Source organism: Oncorhynchus mykiss, chromosome 24 (genome assembly GCF_057628025.1).
Source record: "Oncorhynchus mykiss isolate SJ-2025 chromosome 24, ASM5762802v1, whole genome shotgun sequence".
NCBI classification, from domain to species: Eukaryota; Metazoa; Chordata; class Actinopteri; order Salmoniformes; family Salmonidae; genus Oncorhynchus; species Oncorhynchus mykiss.
Window position 1 is genome coordinate 12,811,529 of NC_143045.1, and position 23,370 is coordinate 12,834,898.

Below are 23,370 nucleotides of genomic sequence, written 5' to 3' on the forward strand. Positions count from 1 at the left end.
GTCACTGAGTGTCTGCCCTAAGTAGCACTCTATTCCGTATATAGTACACTACTTTTGCCAGGAAAAAATAAGTGCACTATGTAGGGAATAGGCAGGGTAGGGTAGATTACTTTCTAAAAGGTAATCCGTTACAGTTACTAGTTACCTGTCCATAATTGTCATCAGTAACATAAATTGTGGATTACCCAAACTCAGTAACGTAATCTGATTACTTTGTTACTTTTGGATGACTTTCCCCTTAAGAAGCATAGAAGATAAAGTATCCATCAAACACATTTGGTGACTTGTGGTCAGACATGCTCAGGTGGAACAAACTCAAACAGCCTTTTCAATGCTGAATTGAATGTCATTGAGGAAACAGGAAGGTGTCAATGTGTTTTTCAGCAGACATTCTTTCTGAATTTAAATTGGTAATAATCTAGATTTTGAAAAGTATCTGTAATCTGATTACAATATTTTAGCTGGTAGCTGATTACAGTGACTGTTTTTTTTGGTCATCAGATTACAAGGAACAGATTATAGATGTAATCAGTTACTCCCCAACCCTGGGTGTGCCATTTGGGATGCATCCTCAATATTCTCTGATCAAATTATTTCAGTGGGAAAACATCCCGAAGTCCCTACATGTGCTGGGTCAGTGAGGCACTGTCGATAAGACACTGTGATGTCATCTCTGCTGGAGCTCTATCATTTACATGATAGCAGGGTCACAGTCATTAGGGCACACTGTGGTGAAACGTAATTTTTTTTTATTCAATTTTTAAAAAAAAGGTTCTGATTGGACAAATCCAGCCCTGTTTCAGTCAGTTTTCTTCCGTTTGGTGTCTAATCAATACGATCTATATGTTGAGGGACTCTTACCACTAGTGAGGAACTTGTTAGCCTTGTCTCGAATTGCTGGAGTGAGCTGCTCTGTGTTCCTCAGGTACTCGAGTATGTAGATATTGGGGGCGAGGAGGGCCATATTCTGCTCTCCACACCCATACGGCATCTGCAGCAGTCCATCCAGGTTCTTGAGGGCCCGACCCAGGATGTCCCCTACAGAGAAACATGGGACTTCTGTAAGACTGACCTCTTTAGCAAACAGCAGCATTATCGCTGGAGAAGGGTTGCTTTTCCCACCACTATGCCTCAAAAAACTCACTACACCTCTAAATGATACAATGGTATATTACCCAGGACTGAGAGAGAAATTCGATCAGAACCATCTACCACATTCTTGGGGAGTTGCAGTTCCACCTTCTCTGTCAGAGTTTCTCCTGTGGACACAGATGATAAGATGAATGGAGATGATCAGTTCAATCAAAGTGAACATTCAACATTCATGCATTACTGACCAGTTGGACACAGCAACCAGTTGTAGGTGTCGGTCTTCTCTGTTCCCTCTGCCTGAGAGGAGAGGAGATTGTTTTCAGTCAAAGGCACTAGATGGTATCTGTACATCAGTAAGTTCCATAACAGCAGTAGACTACATACCTTCACTAGCAGGCTCTTTGTAACTGTGTCGATACGTCCTCTCTCTGGTACGTTCACAATCTCATTGTCACATGCAGTGTGGGACTGGACAGCCTCTGCACTAACGGACACATTCAAATCCCCTACACACACATTGACAAACAGAGCACAACACAGGTTACACAACATCCAATACGGTGACTGAGAGTACACAACTCAGATTAACATCCATTCAGCTGTTTGAACAGTTGAATGGAGACTGGTGACTTACCCAGTACAGAGGGTGCCATTGTCCAACTGAAGGTCTTTCGTCCATTGGCACACAAGCATGATGAATACTGGACATCATTCAGGGGTGTGAGAGTGTAGTCTAAGGAAGGAGCCGGAGTCACAGAAACCTGCCCAAGAGGAACACTTGTAAGAAAACATGGAAAACCTAAGACTGATACACTGGGTGTAATAAAACATGAATAAACACTGACTAGGCAAACTGCAACAAAACACAACATTTTATACAACTTGAGAAACTCATGAAACAACTCAAGAAACGATCATGATGCAGTGCCGTACCATGATGCATTTGGACAGGTAGTTGAACACAGTGGCCTTCAGCTCAAAATGCTCTCCACGGATGATGGAGTAGGGCAGGGTGAGCTCTAGGAAGAAAGGCTGGAAGACAGTGATCTCCACAGGAGGAGCCAGACCGAAGCCGTCAGGGGCCAGGCAGAATGCCTCTGTCTCCCAGGTGGTGATAGTGTCTGGGACTGTAAGGGGAATGTCTAGTGTTCCAGATTCCCTGTAATAAAGAAGTCAAAGGTCAAACAGAAAGCCACTAAGTGAAAATAGAAACATTTAGCCAAATGGGTAAATTGAGGCACACTTGTTTCTAGGAACCCATACACCAAATGTATAATTTGACCAAATATTTAGTAAGAGGTAATCATTTGATGGAGTCTGTAAAGGAAGAAACCACATGGAAAAAGTGGCAAGCAACTTATGTCAAAAAAACATATATTAATTTATTGTGTTATAGGTTTCATGATCCTTGTATCTAAAGCAGATAATTAAGATTGTTCTATACATAATTTGGGGTCTCTACAAGCTACATCGAATATATAGCACACTAGTTCCCAATTTGGAAATACTCACATTAATAAATAAAATAATGCTGTATTAGATTAATGTTTTTAAACGTTTTAAAATATCTGGTGTTAGGAGTGAAAGTAATCCAAAAGTAATTAAAAGGCAATCGGATTACGTTACTCATTTTGAGTAATCGATTACATTGCTGATGAATTTATTTTTCAAGTACTGTAACGGACTCCATTTTTCAAGTAATCCGCCCAAACCTTAATGCAAGATTATCGCTGGGATATGACGTAACAGGCCTGGCCTGTGTTAAAAGTGTTTGTTTTTTTTAAAGTACAAAGCGTTTGTTAGGTTTTAAAAAATGCTTAAAACGCTTAAAAGACAAAGATGTTGTGTTTGTGTTGAATTGTGTTTCGGAAATAGAGAGATATGAACCAAGTTACCATCCAACCGTCTTGCGCGCATAAAGTACGTCGGATAAAAAAATGTATGGCCTGATGGAAACAGATCATTTGTCTGTAAAAATGTTAAATTGTTGACCCAAATAAATATGCTAGACAAGGTGGGACCTTTTTGTGTCAGTAAAACAAATTATGCGAGAAATGGCGGTAGAAACGCTTTTATGCGCAAATATTGATATAATAACCATCATATCTAAGTAAAACTTGGAATCACGCGGTCCTCCCACTACGACTAGGGAAAGTATTAGGCTACAGATGAAATAAATTATGAAGAACTTCATAAAATGGTGATGGGGTTGATGCTCTTTTACAATAAATATTGAGGGTTTTATTCTGGTGACATGATGATCGATGCTTGGCCGTCATTTGACAAATAAAAATAATGTCCATAATAATCTCATCATATAGTACATTTGATGGAAACATCTCTGGTGGGCAAATATGCATGTTGTTTTTATGCAGAGTTTTTAAAATATTTGCATGGAAATCTGTCCCCAATCGGATGGAAACCTAGCTATGGTTTTAAAAAGGTAGTGGTAATATTTTGTTCAGTACAGAAATGTGTAGGCAGCTTACTTACCCTGTACTGTGGGGTAAATTGTGCCAAGAGTACATTTTTTGGGGGACAAGCTTTGTTTTCAATACTCTAATGTTTACATTCATTCTGATTATTTCCAGGGATACACAACATCCTGAAATATATGAAGATATCTTTGGTAGAAAGAATACTAGATGTCCCTTTACGGAGTGATGTTGAATGTAAAAAATGTATAAATTTACACCACGCACCCCTACTCTGTACTGCAGTTTAATGAGGTACAGGTTCCTAATCTGGACCACTAATGTATGTTTTGATATAGGCGGGTTGGTTGTTTTGCAACAAAACCGACACGTACGCAACTATGGGGCAAAGCAGACGGTGTTGGCTTAGATTGTTGACAACAAGTAAACTATATTTTGCCTCCAAATGTTTATTGAAAACGTAAATACATTTGTACAATGAGAACTTGTTGTATCTCAAATGCATCGTTACAGTTGTTGGTTAGCTAGCTAAATAATTTTTGCCATATTAGCATAGACATGACATGACTCAAAACATGGTATCAATAACAAGATACAACGAGCTAAAACGAGCCACCGACTATTCCCCACATGGCAGCATCTTGTCATTGTTGCTAACTATCTGACCGTTCAGAATGATAACATCACACAGCCTTCTGCCTCAACGATGCACAAGCATTATTTTTTGTGATGTCCTGCCATCCAATCTATAAGGCAACAGCCTCACTGTGCAGTGCTCTTACCCAACTTCCATAAGATCCCATATCCATGTCTCGGGGAAGAACGTACGGACTGTCTGTATGGGTGGTGGAGCTGGAGCGGCACTAAATCCATCACCGGGTACTCCACCAAGTCCAACTTGATCCACAAGGCTGTACATGGCTATAGGATCGGAGTACTGTCTGTAGGATACTTCTAAAACAAAACAGTCATTCTCGTGTTAGAGTCAGCCTGGTCAAACCAGACTGAATGCCGCTTTCAACGGTGATGCGTAGAGTGTTCGGACTGGTTTAATCAGGTGATGGGTTCTGACTTCTAAACTTGAAAAAATGAAATATCCATATCACTGAGGGAGAGAGGGGAATGTAGAACATTTCCATTCTGTGAGAATATGTTATTGTTTGACATCAGGAATCCCATGGGAAGGAGAAGGGCCACAGTCTGGTACAAGTCAACAGGACAGCCGTGAGTTGGGGAGGAGTGAGGTATTTGGGCTGAGATCAGGTCAGATGAATTGAGTAAGAACAAATATCACTAAAGTTCTGTCTAGCAACTGGCTGTTCCGATGTGTAAGGAGGAGACCCAGCATAGGAGGAAGGGTTAAATACCAATGCTTGTGGTGCCGAAGAGGATGTTTGACGTTTTACATGCCCTCAATCTAGACTAACCGGTGTCTGTATGTAGCCTCGCTACTTTTATTGCCTCGCTACTGTATATAGTCTCACTACTATTATTTTCACTGTCTTTTTACTGTTGTTTTTATTTCTTTACTTGCCTATTGTTCACCCAATACCTTTTTTGCACTATTGGTTAGAGCCTGTAAGTAAGCATTTCACTGTTCGGCGAACGTGACAAATAAACTTTGATTTGATTTGATTGTGCGATTTCGTTCATTTTTTCGCGTTTGTAATTTATGCTTTAACTTATTTTGTACATAATGTTGCTGCTACCTTCTCTTATGACCAAAAATAACTTATAGACATCAGAACTGGGATTACTCTCCACGGACTGGAAGATGCTTTTTCCTTTAACGAGTCGAACGAGAAAGATATACTGCTCTCCTGGGAACAGACCCAGATCCCCGTCATTTGTATGAAGAAAAGACAGAGGAAAAGAGGACGCAGATCAGGTTGCCTTCTGAGAATCCGTAGGCGAGCGAGTAAACTCCCAATTCTATCAATTCTTCTTGCTAACATGTAATCTTTGGAAAATAAAAATGGATGACCTATGATTACGATTATCCTACCAACGGGACATTAAGAACTATAATATATTATGTTTCACTTCTGCACCGGCAGAACAGAGAAGCTACTTTTGGTAAGACAAAGGGTAGGGGTGTGTGTCTTTTTGTCATTAACAGCTGGTGCGCGATGTCTAATATTAAGGTCTTAACGTATTGCTCGCCTGAGGTAGAGTACCTTATGATAAGCTGTAGACCACACTATCTACCAAGAGAGTTCTCATCTGTATTATTCGTAGCCATCTATTTACCACCACAGACTGATCTTGGCACTAAGACCACACTCAACCAACTATAAGGCCATAAGCAAGCAAGAAAATGCTCACCCAGAAGCGGTGCTCATTGTGGCCGGGGACTTTAATGCAGGCAAACTTAAATCAGTTTTAACACATTTTTACCAGCATGTCACATGTGCAACCAGAGGGGGGGAAAAAACTCTAGACTACCTTTGCTCCACACACTGAGATGCATACAAAGCTCTCCCCCGCCCTCCATTTGCCATATCTGACCATACTTCTATCCTCCTGATTCCTGCTTACAAGCAAAAACTAAAGCCGGAAGTACCAGTGACTCGGTCAATATGGAAGTGGTCAGATGGCGCAGATGCTACTCTACAGGACTGTAGAGTCCCGCTTTCAAGGAGCGGGACACTAATCCGGACACCTATAAGAAATCCTGCTATGCCCTCAGACGAACCATCAAACAAGCAAAGCGTCAAAGCAGGATTAAGATTGAATACTACTACACCGGGTCTGACGCTCGTCGAATGTGGCAAGGCTTGAAAACTATTACGGACAACAAAGGGAAACCCAGACTCGAGCTGCCCAGTGACGCGAGCCAACCAGACTAGCTGAATGCTGTTAATGCTCGCTTCGAGTCAAGTAACACTGAAGCATGCACGAGAGCACCAGCTGTTCCGGATGACTGTGTGATAACGCTCTCAGTAGCCGATGCGAGCAAGACCTTTAAACAGGTCAACATTCACAAAGCAGCGGGTGCAGATGGACTACCAGGACGTGTACTCAAAGCATGCACTGACCAACTGACAAGTGTCATCACTGACATTTTCAACCTCTCCCTAACTGAGTTTGTAATCCCAACATGTTTCAAGCAGACCAACATTGTCCCTGTGCCCAAGGAAGCGAAGGTAAGCTGCCTAAATAATTACCACCTGTAGCACTCACGTCGTAGCCATGAAGTGCTTTGAAAGGCTGGTCATGGCTCACATCAACAGCATCCTCTCGGATACCCTAGACCCACTCCATTTTGCATACCGCCCCAACAGATCCACAGATGAAGCAATCTCAATCGCACTCCACACTGCCCCTTCCCACCTGGAAAAAAAGGAACACCTATGTGAGAATGATGTTCATTGACCACAGCTCAGCGTTCAACACCATAGTGCCCATGAAAACTCATCACTAAGCTAAGGACCCTGGGACTAAACACCTCCATCTGTAACTGGATCATGGATTTCCTGACGGGCCACCCCAAGGTGGTAAGGGTAGGCAATAAATAACACATCCACCATGCTGATCCTCAACACTGGGGCCCCTCAGGGGTATGTACTTAGTCCCCTCCTGTACTCCCTGTTCAGCCACGACTGCGTGGCCAAACACGATTCCAACACCATCATTAAGTTTGCTGATGACACAACAGTGGTAGGCCTGATCACAACGATGAGACAGCATATAGGGAGGTCGTCAGAGAACTGGTGCCAGGACAACAACCTCTCCCTCAATGTGAGCAAGATAAAGGAGCCGATCATGGACTACAAGAAAAGGGGGGTGCCGAACATGCCCCCATTAACATCGACGGGGCTGTAGTGGAGCAGGTCAAGAGTTTCAAGTTCCTTGGTGTCTACATCACCAACGATCGATCATGGTCCAAACACACAATGACAGTCGTGAAGAGGGCACGACAAAACCGTTTCCCCCTCAGGAGACTGAAAAGATCTGGCATGAGTCCCCAGATCCTGAAAAAGTTCTACAGCTGCACCATCGAAAGCACTGGTTGCATCACCGCCTGGTATGGCAACTTCTCGGCATCTTCAGTACATCACTGGGGCCAAGCTTCCTGCAATCCAGGACCTATATAATAGGCGTGTCAGAGGAAAGCCCATAAAATTGTCAGAGACTCCAGTCACCCAAGTCATAGACTTTTCTCTGCTACCGCACAGAAAGCGGTACCGGAGTGCCAAGTCTAGGACCAAAAAGGCTCCTTAACAGCTTCTACCCCCAAGCCATAAGACTGCTGAACAATTAATCAATTGGCCACCGGACTATTACATTGACCCCCCCATCTGATTGGTACACTGCTGCTACTCGCTGCGTATTATCTATGCATAGTCACTTCACCCCTACCTACATGTACAAATTACCTCTAACCTGTACCCGCACACACTAACTCGGTACCGGTACCCTGTGTATATAGCTCATTATCGTTATGTTATTGTGTTACTTTATCATTTTTTATTTTAGTTTATTTGGTAAATATTTTCTTAACTCTTCTTGAACTGCACTGTTGGTTAAGGGCTTGCAAGTAAGCATTTCACGGTAAGGTCTACACTTGTTGTATTCGGCGCATGTGATAAATAAAGTTTGATTTGATTTGTGTGACTATGTCTTTGTCTGTTCAGCTGTCTGACCCTATGGCTGAAACTTGGCTTGAGCTTTTCATAGTTGTCCGTTTTTACTCTGTTGTTTAGAACCTAACACAAGCTATGTTAGAATAACAAAAACCATACATTTCCCAAGATTCACCAAAGATGTGGTAAGGAGAACATCTCACCATAGGAGTGATGGTACTCATTCCCCTTGTAACTTAGGCAGGAAGGTACTCTTATAACCAAGTTAGTTGCCAGCTTCAGTCCTAGGTTCTAGAAATATCAGAATCACAAACAAGAGAGTTCAATATTAATGAATGTCTCCGTTTAATTTTTCTATTCTATATGTATTTTTTGCCTCAAAAAGGCTATTTTAGAAATGTATAATTTAAGAAGATGAATGCATGGTAACGGAATGGTAACTGATTCTTATGAGAGGTGAAAACAGGCTTCAAGTTAAGAGAAAACAAGGCAGAAGTTACCTGAAAAACTTCAAAAGGTTCATTTTTTCTGTCAGTTGGTCCATCTGGGTATGGTATTACATATCTCCTTGGTCTTACACGTAAACATGACACTGGATCTTCAAGCTCGTAGGGAATGTGTGTTGTCTCCTTGACTGGTAACAAATCAAATATCTGGAATGAGATAATAAGGAGACATGAAATGACCTTGTTCATTGGGCACCAAACAGAAGGCAGTGACTACTTGGACTTGTCTAATAAGAAATGCTCAATGTCAACAGTGAAAAGGCAACCCCCGGGATGCTGGCCTTCTAGGCAGAGTTGCAAAGAAAAAGCCATATCTCAGACTGGCCAATAAAAATAAAATATTAAGATGGGCAAAAGAATATAGACACTGGACAGAGGAACTCTGCCTAGAAGACCAGCATCCCGGAGTCGCCTCTTCACTGTTGATGTTGAGACTGGTGTTTTGCGGGTAATATTTAATGAAGCTGCCAGTTGAGGACTTGTGATGTGTCTGTTTCTCAAACTAGACACTAATGTACTTGTCCTCTTGCTGTGTACCGGGGCCTCCCACTCCTCTTTCTATTCTGGTTAGGGCCAGTTTGCGCTGTTCTGTGAAGGGAGTAGTACACAGCTTTGTACGAGATCTTCAGTTCCTTGGCAATTTCTCGCATGGAATAGCCTTCATTACTCAGAACAAGAATAGACTGATGAGTTTCAGAAGTCCTTTGTTTCTGGCCATTTTGAGCCTGTAATCAAACCCACAAATGCTGATGCTACAGATTCTCAATCTCAACTAGTCTAAAGAAGACACGTTTTATTGTTTCTTTTTTTTCTACTGTGTTATTGACTTGTTTATTGTTTACTCCATGTGTACCTCTGTGTTGTTGTCTGTTCACACTGCTATGCTTTATCTTGGCCAGGTCGCAGTTGTAAATGAGAACTTGTTCTCAACTAGCCTACCTGGTTAAATAAAGGTGAAATAAAAATAAATAAATAAATCAGCACAACAGTTTTCAGCTGTGCAAATATAATTGCAAAAGGGTTTTCTAATGATCAATTAGCCTTTTAAAATGATAAACTTGGATTAGCTAACACAACGTGTCATTGGAACACAGGAGTGATGGTTGCTGATAATGGGCCTCTGTACGCCTATGTAGATATTCCATAAAAAAATCTGCCGTTTCCAGCTACAATAGTCATTTACAACATTAACAATGTCTACATTCTATTTCTGATCAATTTGATGTTATTTTAATGGACAAAAAAGTGATTCTGTCAAAAACAAGGACATTTCTAAGTTACCCCAAACTTTTGAACGGTAGTGTATGCCGCTGACTCATGTGAGTATAGTGTAGAGAATCATTGTACCATCTAAACCACTGTGAAATATTGGTGTTTCAGCTGTTTGAAGATGGTGTACAAAACCAAAAGTAAAAAAGAAATAGCACACAGAACAGATATACTGCTTCTTAGACTTGCATTCACGTAGATCTATAACTCACATTTCCACTTTAAGTACCAATATGGATATGCTTTCCAGCACACCAAATGGCCCACTGTGAACACACCCACTCCATATCTGCTGTAGTCACTTCTTATTCCCCTGAAGCTGGTTGTTGTGGCCAGCACCACAAAAGCTGTTTATATGGTGGTATGACTGTTGACATTCACTTCAGTAAGCTCTGTTACCTTGTTAGCATCCAGCCTCTTCCCTGGTTCCATGATGTGAACACTCTTGTCCACAGCACTGAGGCCACAGAGGGAGCCGGGCTGGGCCGAGAGCTGCAGGGTGGTCTCCTCCCCTGGGACTGCTTTTGAGGGTGAGAACTCCACAAACACCTGGCACACAGGACATGCATAGGTGTACATGATACACCTTTAGTGTCTGTTGTAAATATGTACCATTTGTGTTAAAATGGTCGCTAGCTAGCTTGTGTACTCCCTTTAGCGTCAGCATGAGCATTGTCGTCGGGAATGCATTACTATTTAGCATGCTTATTAGCGATTAGCATGTGTTAGCTTTTGTCTGTTGTGCTAGGCAATTTTCGGTTGTAGGTCGCTCATGCTTATTATGTTTTATAATGTGTTGATCTTTCTACATTGCTCCATTGTTTATTTGTGCATCTAGCATGTGTTTGGGTCCAGTTTAGTTTGTTGACATGCAAATAGGCATATTTTTCCCATACTGTGCTATAGCCTAAGTTGTCCTATATGTTCTATTACAAAACCACAATTAACGTTAGAATCAGAGAGGGTGGTGTTGTATTTCTGTGTGGATCTTCATTAAACCCTAGAACTAGAACTACTGCTTCCTGCTCGTGTTCTGAACGGACACCTGTGGTGGTTGCTTCCAGCCTAAAATCCAGCACCTACGTTTTTTTATTGGTTCTTCGAATTCATAAACAACCCATATTTTTCACATACATACACACACACACACCTTGTGTCTGAAGCATTTCTCAGTGGGGAAGTTCATGCTGTGGGCGATTATAGCCTCGCTGGGTAGCATACTGTACACCAGGACCTGTACCAACGGCGTCATCTCTGGAACCACGGCCAACTTCAAGGTGACTTCACCCTCAGTTACTGCAAAGCAAGAGCATATCACACTGAGTACGTTTACATGCACCGTAATAATTCGATATTAAACGGATTATGGCTGAAAACAGATTATGCAATAGTCACCTTACTCTTTATCTTAATCGGTGTGAAGCCAAACTCAAAGAAAGCATACACCGATGTTAAGGGGATTTTTATCAATGATGACTAATTATGTATACATTTCAACCAGGCCTGACGAATCAGAATACTATTATGTTACTGCATATGTACTAATCAGAATAATATTATGTTACTGTATATGTACTAATCAGAATACTATTATGTTACTGTATATGTATGAACTTTCTTTTTAATCTTAGTTCTGAATATAATGTGTGCAAATAATCAAGAATGAGATCAATGACAGTCTGTTCCTTGGTAGAAATGAATTAACTATATCTCCAGACTGACTAGAATGCTTAAATACACTGGCTGACCTTGGCTCTAGGCGAGGAGGGAACTCTTGAGAACTATAGAGCCTTTCTACCAGTGTCAAGAAGAGACGGAAAATTTAGTAAACGCTGACGTCATTTTCAGTTTATAACCTGTAGTAAAATGTGTAAGGGGCAGTACTCTCGTGAATAAAGGCTGCTATTTGACTTTAAGACCGGGCTCTGTCTATTTCTATAAAATAAGGATCATACAAATTCTTATGAATTGACAGAGTGTTTAATTTTAATTGGGAATTAAAACAGAGGAATTAAATTCCTTCAATAACCGATTAAAACACCAGGGGCATATAAAACGTTGGGTATGCACAAAATATGCCCCTAAACATGCATGCCCAGTTTTCACTCAAAAGTTGAAGTGGGAATGTGCCTGTCCTCCTGTAAACTTCAGACCATGCGTACGCACAGTTTCTAGTGGTTGAAGTACTGCATTGCAAGATGGCAAAAGTAGCCTCGTGCAGGAATATATGACTCTTATTCATAACAAAAAACAGGTAGCTAAATATAATAATACTACTAATAATAATAATTTTCCCTTAGCGAGAAGAGCGAAAATCGATGTATTTTATCTTTGTGTTCTGAAAGATGCCTATTTCTAATGATTAATTTCATTACCATGATCATTGCAGAATAAATCCTCACCTTTTCTGGCTGTGATGGTTTCATAGGCTACCCACGAAATAGCCTATAGGCCTAGGATAGGCTACTTGAATTTCTCAAACACAATACAATAATCATGCAGAATAAATTCATCACATTTTCTGGCCATAATGAGTTCATATTCCCGAAGTAGCCACACAAGAAGTTACCATGTGCATCGCACATGTAATTGGGCTTATTAGATAGGCTATTATACTGTAATTTCACGTTTTTTAACTTTCGCATTGGACAGGGAGCGAAGTTTATACCATACAGTATTTAACAGGTGAACAGCAGTTGATTGTTTGTATTGAAGTGTGTAGGCTACCACTAAGTAGGCCTACTGTTTTCATTTTAGACAATGTTTCAGAATTCGTGAGCAGTGCAGCATATTTATGTTTAGGGAAAAAATTATGCAAAACATTGATGCATTCAAACAATATTTTTTAAATTTAACCTTTATTTAACCAGGTATGCCAGTTGAAAACAAGTTCTCATTTACAACTGCGACCTGTGATCTCTCTAGAGGTCCACAACAATTTTCAATTGGTTTTGTCTTTCAGAAATGGCCTGGTAGATTACAGCAAATGTCACTGCAAAATAAATAATTCTGGCAACACCTCCAAAGACATTTGATCAAGTTCAACATTACTATTTCCTGTAGCTACTGTCTTGGCCTAATTCCAATACCTTAAAAGATGAACGATGAGCGTTTTCTAGGAGGAGTTATAATGCTCGTTGATGCGCGCACAGTTTTATAACAGGTCTGATGTATAATCAGAAACATGCTTATGTATGGCATGCACCAAGTTTATGTATCTCAATATTTGTGTGTGTATGTGCAGTCTTTTCAGAAATGGTGCACGCAGATATTTAGTGTTAAATTTACGCAACGGTTATGAATGAGGCCCCTGGTTTTCTGTACAATCATTCAAATTATTAGTATTTATAAATACCTTATTCGGTGATGCAAACATGTAAACACCTTAATGGTGTTCCAGCAGTGTATTTGATCTGCTCATTTGCTAGCACCAGCCGAGCGATCTGCCTTCTTTAGCGCAAGGGAAGTGAGTTTGAATGTATGTGTTTTCTAAGTCGTTTTCACATACACACTATAAATGTCCGAACTCAGAATCAAATATGCTTCCCAAAAATAGCATGGTGGCTGTGGTAAAAAGTTTATTTTAAACTTGGCTGAACGTTTATTTATCAGTAGCCTGATTTCAGACTTCCATGTTAACAGGATTATTAGGGAAAGTGTTCTTCTTGCAAAGCATGTAAACGTTTTAATCTAAGTGTTATATTAATCTGTCTAGCCACAATAATCGCATTATTGTGCGTATGTAACCTTACACACTGTCATTGTCATCAAGCACCTCTCAGTAGGTCCATACTTACTTAATAAATCATCCTCACCAGGACTCCCCTGCTGTACAGTAACCTTCATATGTCCATGCTGAAGTATCGCCCCTCTGGATAAGGCCTGGAGGAGGGAAAAACAGTTTTCCCATCAAGTCAGGAATAAGGAGATGATGAGGAGTATTGGTGTTGTATAGGGACATCCTTCCTTCAAAGGTGAGAGGCTGGGACTATGTCTGAAATGGCCCTGTTCAAAATAGTGCACTATGGAATAGGGTGCCATTTCGGATGCACCCTGGGTTTGCAGCTTGTCACAACTTGTTTCTGGTTCTACTCACCAGGTAGATGACATCCACGGAGCCCTTTGGGACGGTCTCCCCTACGATAGCATACTGGATGGTGATTGACACTTCCTCCCCACATGCCAGTGGTTTCTCCGTCTTCTGAATAGCCAGAGAGCTGGATGTTTTACTGTGAGGGGCAGTGGGCTGGATCAGTGAGAGTACGTGGTGCCCCCTGTTGAAATAGGGGACCCTGTATCTAGTGTTCTCTGCTTCTGGTGTGTTGCTAACCTGGAAAGCAACAGAGGGACGAGAGAGTATAACGAAAGGCCCAATCCCAAATCGACCCTTAGAGCTCCACCTCACCCTCTGATAGGATAGGTGGAAGTTTCACCATATTGCTTATTATACCAATGGAATCTTCTCAGATCTTCACAAGAGCATGATAGACCTCAGGGTGTAGGGTCAATGGGGTGATTTGGGATGGAGCATAAAGAGTCTCAGAATCTTTCAAACCCTTAGAAGGAATCATACTTACTATGAGGTTAATATCCTCTTTGGGCATAGTGGTTGTGTTGAGGGAGAAACTGGCAATACCATGACTGTCCGTGGTTAGGTTCTGGAGATGATGTGAGGACCAGCCTTTCTTCTCCAACAGGTAGACTAACATGTCAGAGATAGGTGTGTTGTTGAAGTGAACAACGTTTATCTGAGGAAAAAAGGAGTAATGTCATGCTACATCTGTTTGTCACTGTTACCTACCATTAGTAGTTAAGTAAACAGGAATGTCAAAGAACAAATGGCATCCACAATTCAACAAAGTTCAAGGAACAATAACACTGGATCTGGACTTACCTTGCCCTCGATAATTGATCCATGCTCATAGATTTTGGGTGTGTCGACAAACGTGAGTTTTCCAATCACATAGGAGACCGCTATGTGTTTTTCCTCTGACCGTGTAATACCTGTCAAAGGAAAACAAATGAGAATAGGATGGTTTATTTAACAAGAACACATGCCACCATGATGCACAATGACTGTTCACAATGCAGAAGTCAATTGCAGTGCAGTTTACACAATATTTTAAAACATGATTAAAAACATATATACAGTGGGGCAAAACATTATTTAGTCAGCCACCAATTGTGCAAGTTCTCCCACTTAAAAAGATGAGAGGCCTGTAATTTATCATAGGTACACTTCAACTATGACAGACAAAATGAGAAGAAAAAAAATCCAGAAAATCACATTGTGGGATTTTGTATGAATTTATTTGCAAATTATGGTGGAAAATAAGTATTGTCAATAACAAACGTTTCTCAATACTTTGTTATATATCATTTTATGGCAATGACAGAGGTCAAACGTTTTCTGTAAGTCTTCACAAGGTTTTCACACACTGTTGCTGGTATTTTGGCCCATTCCTCCATGCAGATCTCCTCTAGAGCAGTGATGTTTTGGGGCTGTTGCTGAGCAACATGGACTTTCAACTCTCTCCAAAGATTTTCTATGGGGTTGGTGGCTAGGCCACTCCAGGACCTTGAAATGCTTCTTACGAAGCCACTCCTTCATTGCCCGGGCGGTGTGTTTGGGATCATTGTCATGCTGAAAGACCCAGCCACGTTTCATCTTCAATGCCCTTGCTGATGGAAGGAGGTTTTCACTCAAAATCTCACGATACATGGCCCCATTCATTCTTTCCTTTACACGGATCAGTCGTCCTGGTCCCTTTGCAGAAAAACAGCCCCAAAGCATAATGTTTCCACCCCCATGCTTCACAGTAGGTATGGTGTTCTTTGGATGCAACTCAGCATTCTTTGTCCTCCAAACACGACGAGTTGAGTTTTTACCAAAAATATATATTTTGGTTTCATCTGACCATATGACATTCTCCCAATCTTCTTCTGGATCATCCAAATGCTCTCTAGCAAACTTCAGACGGGCCTGGACATGTACTGGCTTAAGCAGGGGGACACATCTGGCACTGCAGGATTTGAGTATCTGGCAGCGTAGTGTGTTACTGATGGTAGGCTTTGTTACTTTGGTCCCAGCTCTCTGCAGGTCATTCACTAGGTCCCCTCGTGTGCTTCTGAGATTTTTGCTCACCGTTCTTGTGATCATTTTGACCCCACGGGGTGAGATCTTGCGTCGAGCCCCAGATCAAGGGAGATTATCAGTGGTCTTGTATGTCTCCCATTTCCTAATAATTGCTCCCACAGTTGATTTCTTCAAACCAAGCTGCTTACCTATTGCAGATTCAGTCTTCCCAGCCTGGTGCAGGTCTACAATTTTGTTTCTGGTGTCCTTTGACAGCTCTTTGGTCTTGGTCATAGTGGAGTTTGGAGTGTGACTGTTTGAGGTTGTGGACAGGTGTCTTTTATACTGATAACAAGTTCAAACAGGTGCCATTAATACAGGTAACGAGTGGAGGACAGAGGAGCCTCTTAAAGAAGAGGTACACAGGTCTGTGAGAGCCAGAAATCTTGCTTGTTTGTAGGTGACCAAATACTTATTTTCCACCGTAATTTGCAAATAAATTCATAAAAAATCCTACAATGTGATTTCTGGATTTTTTTTTCTCATTTTGTCTGTCATAGTTGAAGTGTACCTATGATGAAAATTACAGGCCTCTCTCATCTTTTTAAGTATGAGAACTTGCACAATTGGTGGCTGACTAAATACTTTTTTGCCCCACTGTATATAACATTATGGTGTAGCACCGAAGGTCAAACACAGGTCTCCACAATCTTATTAAACATATTGACATCATGCCTTTCACTCTCAATTCAAAAAATGTGTTTTCATGTGATTGCAGGCAAATGTTGTCATCACTTTTCCCAACTCCAAATTCTTGTGATAAATTACTTGCCTGTCCCCTCCTCCTCTACTTTTGCATTAAAACTAAACCTGTCTATGAGCATTTTCTCTCCACCATTCTTTGTGAAAATGGACATGTTGAAGACATGAGAAGCACAGCCAGTTTGGTCCATCTGGGAAAAGCAAGCAAAACCACAGACATTAAGAACTGATTTAAATACATTTAACCACATCACATTCAAATGTAATATGTTGGTAAAAACAATTATACTGATGATAGTTTCTTCAGGAAAGCATACAGACCTCTATTGACTCTTTGTGGCAGGGGGCTGTATAATCAGGAACTACTCGATGAGTTTCCTCATCAATTCTCATTGATATGAATACATCGTTCCTTAAAGGTCGGCACAACTCTAAGTCTGCTTTTCCAGGTACAGGCTGTCCATACGTGTATCTGATTTTATTTCATAATGAAAAGCATCAAAAACAACAGATTTCCTACTTAGAGAGACATAGTATATTATAAACCTCATATGAGACATTACAAAGGCTCATACATGCTGCTTACAACAAGTTCAAATGCATTATACCTGCAGGCTTTCTTTAAGTCAAGTACTTTCAACATTGTCAATGCATCTAGACCTGTAAAGATAAAGCCTCTCAGTGTATGAGTGTTGATCTAGGATCAGTGTAATCGTTTGTGTCACATGTATAGGGGGAGACCTGATCCTAGATCAGCAATCCTACTCTGAGATGCTTTATTACTAAAGGCCCAGCTGTTCATGTAAATGCCACTGTCTCAAACTTTTAAATTATTAGAAGCAATTTATAACTTTGAGCAGTAGTAGCATTGTAGGTCTTCATTTAGTTTTTGTCATTAGCACAGATCTGGGTTCAAATACATGCATATTTATAGTTTATTTTTTAAATATGATCCCCTTTTCTCCAGAATTTCGTGGTATCCAATTGTTAGTAGTTACTATCTTGTCTCATCGCTACAACTCCCGTAAGGGCTCGGGAGAGACGAAGGCCGAAAGTCATGCGTCCTCCGAAACACAACCCAACCAAGCTGCACTGCTTCTTAACACAGCGCACCTCCAACCAGGAAGCCAGCCGCACCAATGTGTCGGAGGAAACACCGTGCGCCAGGCAACCTTGGTTAGCGTGCACTGCGCCCTGCCCGCCACAGGAGTCGCTGGTGCGCGATGAGACAAGGACATCCTTAACGGCCAAACCCTCCCTAACCCGGACGACGCTAGGCCAATTGTGCGTCGCCCCACGGACCTCCAGTCGCTGCCGGCTGCGACAGAGACTGGGCGCGAACCCAGAGTCTCTGGTGGCACAGCTAGCGCTGCAGTGCAGTGCTCTAGACCACCCGAGAGGCCCAAATACATGCATATTTAAGTATTTGTTTCCAAATACACTATTTTAAATACCCCTAGGACCAAACAGACAAATGTATGGAGGATTAAAATGTTTGTATTTCCAAATACATTCCAATACTGAATTACTTTTTATTCAACTAGGCAAGTCAGTTAAGAACAAATTGTTATTTACAATGACTGCCTACCCTGACCAATTGTGCTCCACGTTATGGGACCAATCACAGGCAGATGTGATGCAATCTGGATTTGAACCAGGTACAGCAGTGACACCTCTTGCACTGACATGCAATGGCTTAGACCACTGCGCCACTCGGTAAATACTTATTTTGAGATGTATGCAAAAGTAATTCAAATAATTAAATTAGTATTTGACTCAAAGTCTGCATTTGCGCAATGCGATTAATTAGACAGTGACATGAGTGGAGTTACACATAACAACAGTGCATTGCAAAACGGCGATAGTGTAGACTCACGTTGCACACACTTCTAATTTATACTCCTCTTGAACAATGCTGATCTCATCGGTGAAGTTCATTTTGATCTCAAACTTTGGCAAAACTAGATATAATAGAACAGCAGTTAACTCATGAATGTTCCTGGATAGTGATTTAATGATTCAACTGCCATATCCATAATATTACCGAGCATGAAAGGTAAATAAAGAAGCTCAACTTACCATATTTTTCTACCTTGAAGTTATGGTATATTTTGTTATCACCAATCCACACTACAATAGCATATAATCCTACGGGTGCTTCAGAGTTCAGGGGGTGTGAAAGCTGCAGAATGTTGCCGCTAGATGATGTATTGACCCACTGTCCAATCCTGTTCTGACGAATATCCTGTTTATTCATAGAACAAGGGACACATTTAGCAGGGCACAAGACTGTGGAACGTTCAGATACAAACATGTTATGTAAGCCAAACATGCCTGTCTGACATGTAGAATAAGGAGTCACGTCAGTTCTATTCATGACATTTCTATCTGCAATGTTCTGAAGTTTGCTTTCTGAAGGTGGCCCAGATGTGTTCACATAAAGCTGATATGGAGTCTTCTGGTAACTGCCATGTGGAAATGAATGATGACCTACCTAGCTGGTGGAGTCATCGTCTTATCATGTTGTAGTATTTTTGACAGACTAATAAGGGTCTTACCTCAAGTTCCACAACATTGTACTGTGAAGGACAAAGACAAAAGGTTGGTTAATGTTTTATGAATAACTAAAATTCCCCCAAAATGAACTGAGGAACAAAGCTGTATGCAACTATAGGAATTAGGCAGGTGCTTGGGTTTGTCTCCTCAACTAAATATCACAAGTAGTATTTGCACTGGGACTTTAAAATAAATTCAGTAGATTAATTCAATCTCAGGAAAAAAATCCCATACATTCCAATCTGACCTACAGTAAATTAATTGAAAATCCCATGTCCTGTGGTGAATGTTTGAGGACCCTAAAATACACACACGCAGGTTTATTTAGAGAACCTCTGCAGAACCTTTGCACTGAGTGCTATGGGTCTCAAATGTTTGTGTAGCCTTATCAAACAAACATGGCCTAAAGATTTGGATTTTGCCCCATAGTTGTTCAAAACATTTCCCATTTCCAAAGTCTTATTGTTCATGGAGTACTAACGAGATGTGTATAACATGTTGTGGCTAGTTGATTACTGAATTAAAATAATCATTTACAGTATATTGTCCATCATAAGCCTTGTCCCTGTCCATAAGGCAGGAGCCTATGTCCTGTTTCTGTAGAGTGAAGGAGCCTGGACAGGATGCTAGTCTATTGCTGGGCATTAACCTCAATCCATCTCCTTAATGTTCAGTGCCAAGTAGAGAGGCATCTGATCCCGTTCTTTGGTAAGGCTTGACACCCTAAATCTTCCATTCTCAAGGAGGACACTAACCACAAGGCCGTAGAGTTGAGTTGGTTGGACAATATCATACATAGTGTTACATGATACCTGATTGCTACATCTATCAGACAGTAATGTGAAACAATCCTTGAGATTCTTCTGTATTTGTCATTTTTTTTAAGTAGTTGAGATACTGATCCAAATGAAGATGAAATAGATGTCATTGTTTTCAATATTCAATCATTTTCAAGACTCACCAGCTGATTGACAGGGCTAAAATTGGTATCCAAGGTGATCACTCTAAACTGCACTGTAAAAAGACAATGAAAAGACAAAGACAAGCACTCAATGAGAAATTTAGAAGCATAATTTAGCTAAATTTCCCAGATTCTCCAGAAATCCCTGTTGAAGGATTCCCAGATTCCAGGAATCTTTCAACCAGGATTTCTGTAAAACCTGGGATTTTTGTGAAAGTTACCAGAATTTTGCAAGACAAACTTTTGACAGCTACTCTGGATAGTATTTTACACTGTTGGTACTAAGGCCCCAATTCAATCAATTGCAGTTAAAGGAAAACTGCACTGAGTTCGCTGAAAATATTTACACTGTCAATATAAGTTGACTGAGAACACATTCTCATTTACCGCAACGACCTGGGGAATAGTTACAGGGGAGAGTAGGAGTGATGAATGAGCCAATTGGAATCAACGGATAATGTCCAGGAGAAGAACAGTTTGTAACATGTGATGTTGCCTCAAATGCCAGTGTACATATTCTGAGTGAACCCACAGCGGATTTGTTCTTGATCTGCACCTGATGGTGCTGTTTCAAGTGTCTCTGGGATGACAGAGCAAACCATCATAGAAACATGCTCCCACCTAATTGTCCTGTTTCTTAGCAAGGAAACTAATTGTGTAGGTCCCTGGCTCTGTGTAAAATTACCTGTTTGTCCTGGATTGTAGATTGGTTTATTCGTTTGGATGAATGTCATCGGACTGTAGGGTTTGATCATGACCTTTCTCTCCTCTGTCGATAGAAACGTTTCACCTCGAACCTCCACCTTAAAGTTTTGCACTTGGTCACTCTCCACCTGAGGGGCCTGTCAGTGAGACAATGAACCAATGACATATGATCCAGTGTGGCTTAGTTGGTAAGAACGTGCTGCAACAATGTCAAGGTTGTGAAGATTCAATCACTTCTCCTTTCATCAGTGTGTTTTTAAAATTATTTTTCTTTAGTACTTAATGTCATCTTTTTATGTCAAATTTCAGCCAGAATTCCAGAAAAGCCACCACATTGATATTTCCCATCAAATAAGATAGCATTGCACTAAAATGAAGAGATGCATCACAAAGCTGAGAAGTACTGTGTACTCTTATTGGAATGGTTCTGGATGTCGACCAGTGCTGGCTGACCTGAAACTGGAAGCAGCGGTGAAACTCTTGGTCAGAACTCTCTTGGAGAAGAATTTTGCTCTGCTCATCAACAATCAGAGATATGGTCATGACCAGGGTCTCGTTGGGCTGCAGAAGACTGGCACAAAGCTTGGCCTCTGAGCCTGCCTGGATCACTGCAGGAATGGCTACCATGTAAACCCTAGAGAGAACATATGCCAGCACAGCAGCAAACATACAGGAAAATCAGTACAAAATGAGAGTGCACCTCTAAACAAGAAACTACAGATGTAGAATCTTAATTTCACAAGTATTGTTATAGCAAAAATAATCCTGCAGCAACACGATTTGAATGTTTTGTCCATAATGTTGCTTGATATGTGATTCCGCAATTATCTGGACAAAAGTAGACAGGTTGCATGAAAAGTGCAATGCACTAACACATAATATGTGTTAGTGCAGGTTTTCAATTAATTTATGTCAAACACAATGCTCGTCTGCATTTCCTGCGGCGCCATGCAAGTAAAATGTGTGTACAGAGTACATGTAACAACAAAATAAAAACCTTTATTTTGTCCTCCAAAGAGGAGGGGCGGGCCAAAAAAATAATAATAATAATTAAGATAAAAAAATAAAGATTCCTTTTTAAAAAGCCTATACGTATAGGTGAAATACACAGAACAAATATCTGCAGAAAGGGTAGATGAAAAACAGTTCTACATTTGCTCAGGACGAGACGCCACATCTGATTACTAAAGTCTAACTGACTGTGCAGGTTTACTTACGGTCTTGGAGTTTCTTGACAGAAACAAAGCCAGTGAAAGCAGGCAAATAGTATCCATCTCCAAACATGAAGCCCAGAAGGAACCATGACTCAATGAGAGAAATAAAAAGTCAGCCTATGTCCCAGTATTCCTACTGGCAAGACTTCCCTACTGCACTGTGTAGAGTACAAGCAGGGGAACTGGTGTAGCCAGGAGGAATGATTGAAGTTAAAGTCTTGTGAATGTTTGACCAATTTGTGTCAACAACAGTGATTTTCAGTGATTGACAGATTCTCTGGCATGGAGACTACACATGCACCATCAATATACTTACAGTACAGTGCAGGACATTGGCTTGCACTATGACCTGATTACATCTCAATAGTTTGCATGCAATGCCTGTTTTTTACTTAGTCCATATTAAAAATATATCTATATATATTTAACTTGGCAAGTCAGTTGAGAACATCTTATTTACAATGATGGCCTACCAGGGAACAGTGGTTTAACTGCCTTGTTCAGGGGAAGAATGACAGATTTGTACCTTATCAGCTCGGGGATTCAATCCTGCTACCTTTCGGTTACTGACCCAACGCTCTATCCACTAGGCTACCTGCCGCCCCTTTATAATATACAGTGGGTTCAAAAATGATTGGATCTCTTGATAAAGATGAGCAAAAAAGACTATAAATAAAAATAATATAAATAAATATTACAAACATTGAGCTACAGTGGCAAGAAAAAGTATGTGAACCCTTTGGAATTACCTGGATTTCTGCATAAATTGGTCATAAAATTTGATCTGATCTTCATCTAAGTCACAACACTAGACAGACAGTCTTTTTAAACTAACAACACACAAACAACTATACGTTTTCATGTCTTTATTGAACACACCGTGTAAAAATTCACAGTTTAGGGTGGGAAAAGTATGTGAATCCTTGGATTTAAAAACTGGTTGACCCTCCTTTGGCAGCAATAAACTCAACCAGACGTTTTCTGTAGTTGCGGATCAGACCTGCACAACGGTCAGGAGAAATGTTGGACGATCCATCTTTACAAAACTGTTTCAGTTCAGCAGTATTCTTAGGATGTCTGATGTGAACTGCTCTCGAGGTCATGCCACAGCATTTTAAATCGGGTTGATGTCAGGACTCTGACTGGGCCACTCCTGAAGGTGTATTTTCTTCTGTTGAAACCATTCTGTTGATGATTTACTTCTGTGT

The 23,370-nt window shown here is 40.8% G+C and overlaps 1 protein-coding gene across 6 annotated transcripts in view; it reads right to left on the reverse strand.

Annotated features, from left to right (window-relative positions):
- Positions 1 to 22,658, reverse strand: part of LOC118936592 (alpha-2-macroglobulin) — a 37,010-nt gene extending 14,352 nt beyond the window's left edge. Inside the window, exons 1-24 of one of the 6 annotated variants that reach the window (XM_036961977.2) lie at positions 22,166 to 22,658; positions 21,402 to 21,582; positions 20,929 to 21,085; positions 20,244 to 20,296; positions 19,285 to 19,305; positions 18,806 to 18,971; positions 18,603 to 18,687; positions 17,048 to 17,198; positions 16,797 to 16,917; positions 14,783 to 14,892; positions 14,466 to 14,636; positions 13,985 to 14,218; positions 13,704 to 13,770; positions 11,039 to 11,184; positions 10,288 to 10,437; positions 8,614 to 8,766; positions 8,317 to 8,404; positions 4,310 to 4,481; positions 2,026 to 2,251; positions 1,727 to 1,853; positions 1,477 to 1,598; positions 1,338 to 1,389; positions 1,176 to 1,259; positions 862 to 1,038 (exon numbers count right to left, since the gene is read on the reverse strand). In XM_036961977.2, the coding sequence (XP_036817872.2) occupies positions 862 to 1,038; positions 1,176 to 1,259; positions 1,338 to 1,389; positions 1,477 to 1,598; positions 1,727 to 1,853; positions 2,026 to 2,251; positions 4,310 to 4,481; positions 8,317 to 8,404; positions 8,614 to 8,766; positions 10,288 to 10,437; positions 11,039 to 11,184; positions 13,704 to 13,770; positions 13,985 to 14,218; positions 14,466 to 14,636; positions 14,783 to 14,892; positions 16,797 to 16,917; positions 17,048 to 17,198; positions 18,603 to 18,687; positions 18,806 to 18,971; positions 19,285 to 19,305; positions 20,244 to 20,296; positions 20,929 to 21,085; positions 21,402 to 21,582; positions 22,166 to 22,251 (3,100 nt within the window). In that variant the 5' untranslated portion in view covers positions 22,252 to 22,658. Of the gene's footprint in view, positions 1 to 861; positions 1,039 to 1,175; positions 1,260 to 1,337; positions 1,390 to 1,476; positions 1,599 to 1,726; positions 1,854 to 2,025; positions 2,252 to 4,309; positions 4,482 to 8,316; positions 8,405 to 8,613; positions 8,767 to 10,287; positions 10,438 to 11,038; positions 11,185 to 13,685; positions 13,771 to 13,984; positions 14,219 to 14,465; positions 14,637 to 14,782; positions 14,893 to 16,796; positions 16,918 to 17,047; positions 17,199 to 18,602; positions 18,688 to 18,805; positions 18,972 to 19,284; positions 19,306 to 20,243; positions 20,297 to 20,928; positions 21,086 to 21,401; positions 21,583 to 22,165 lie in introns of all 6 variants that reach the window. The other 5 variants (XM_036961976.2, XM_036961975.2, XM_090218327.1 and 2 more) reach the window with 5 other exon arrangements.
- Between the last annotated feature and the right edge of the window lie 712 nt (positions 22,659 to 23,370).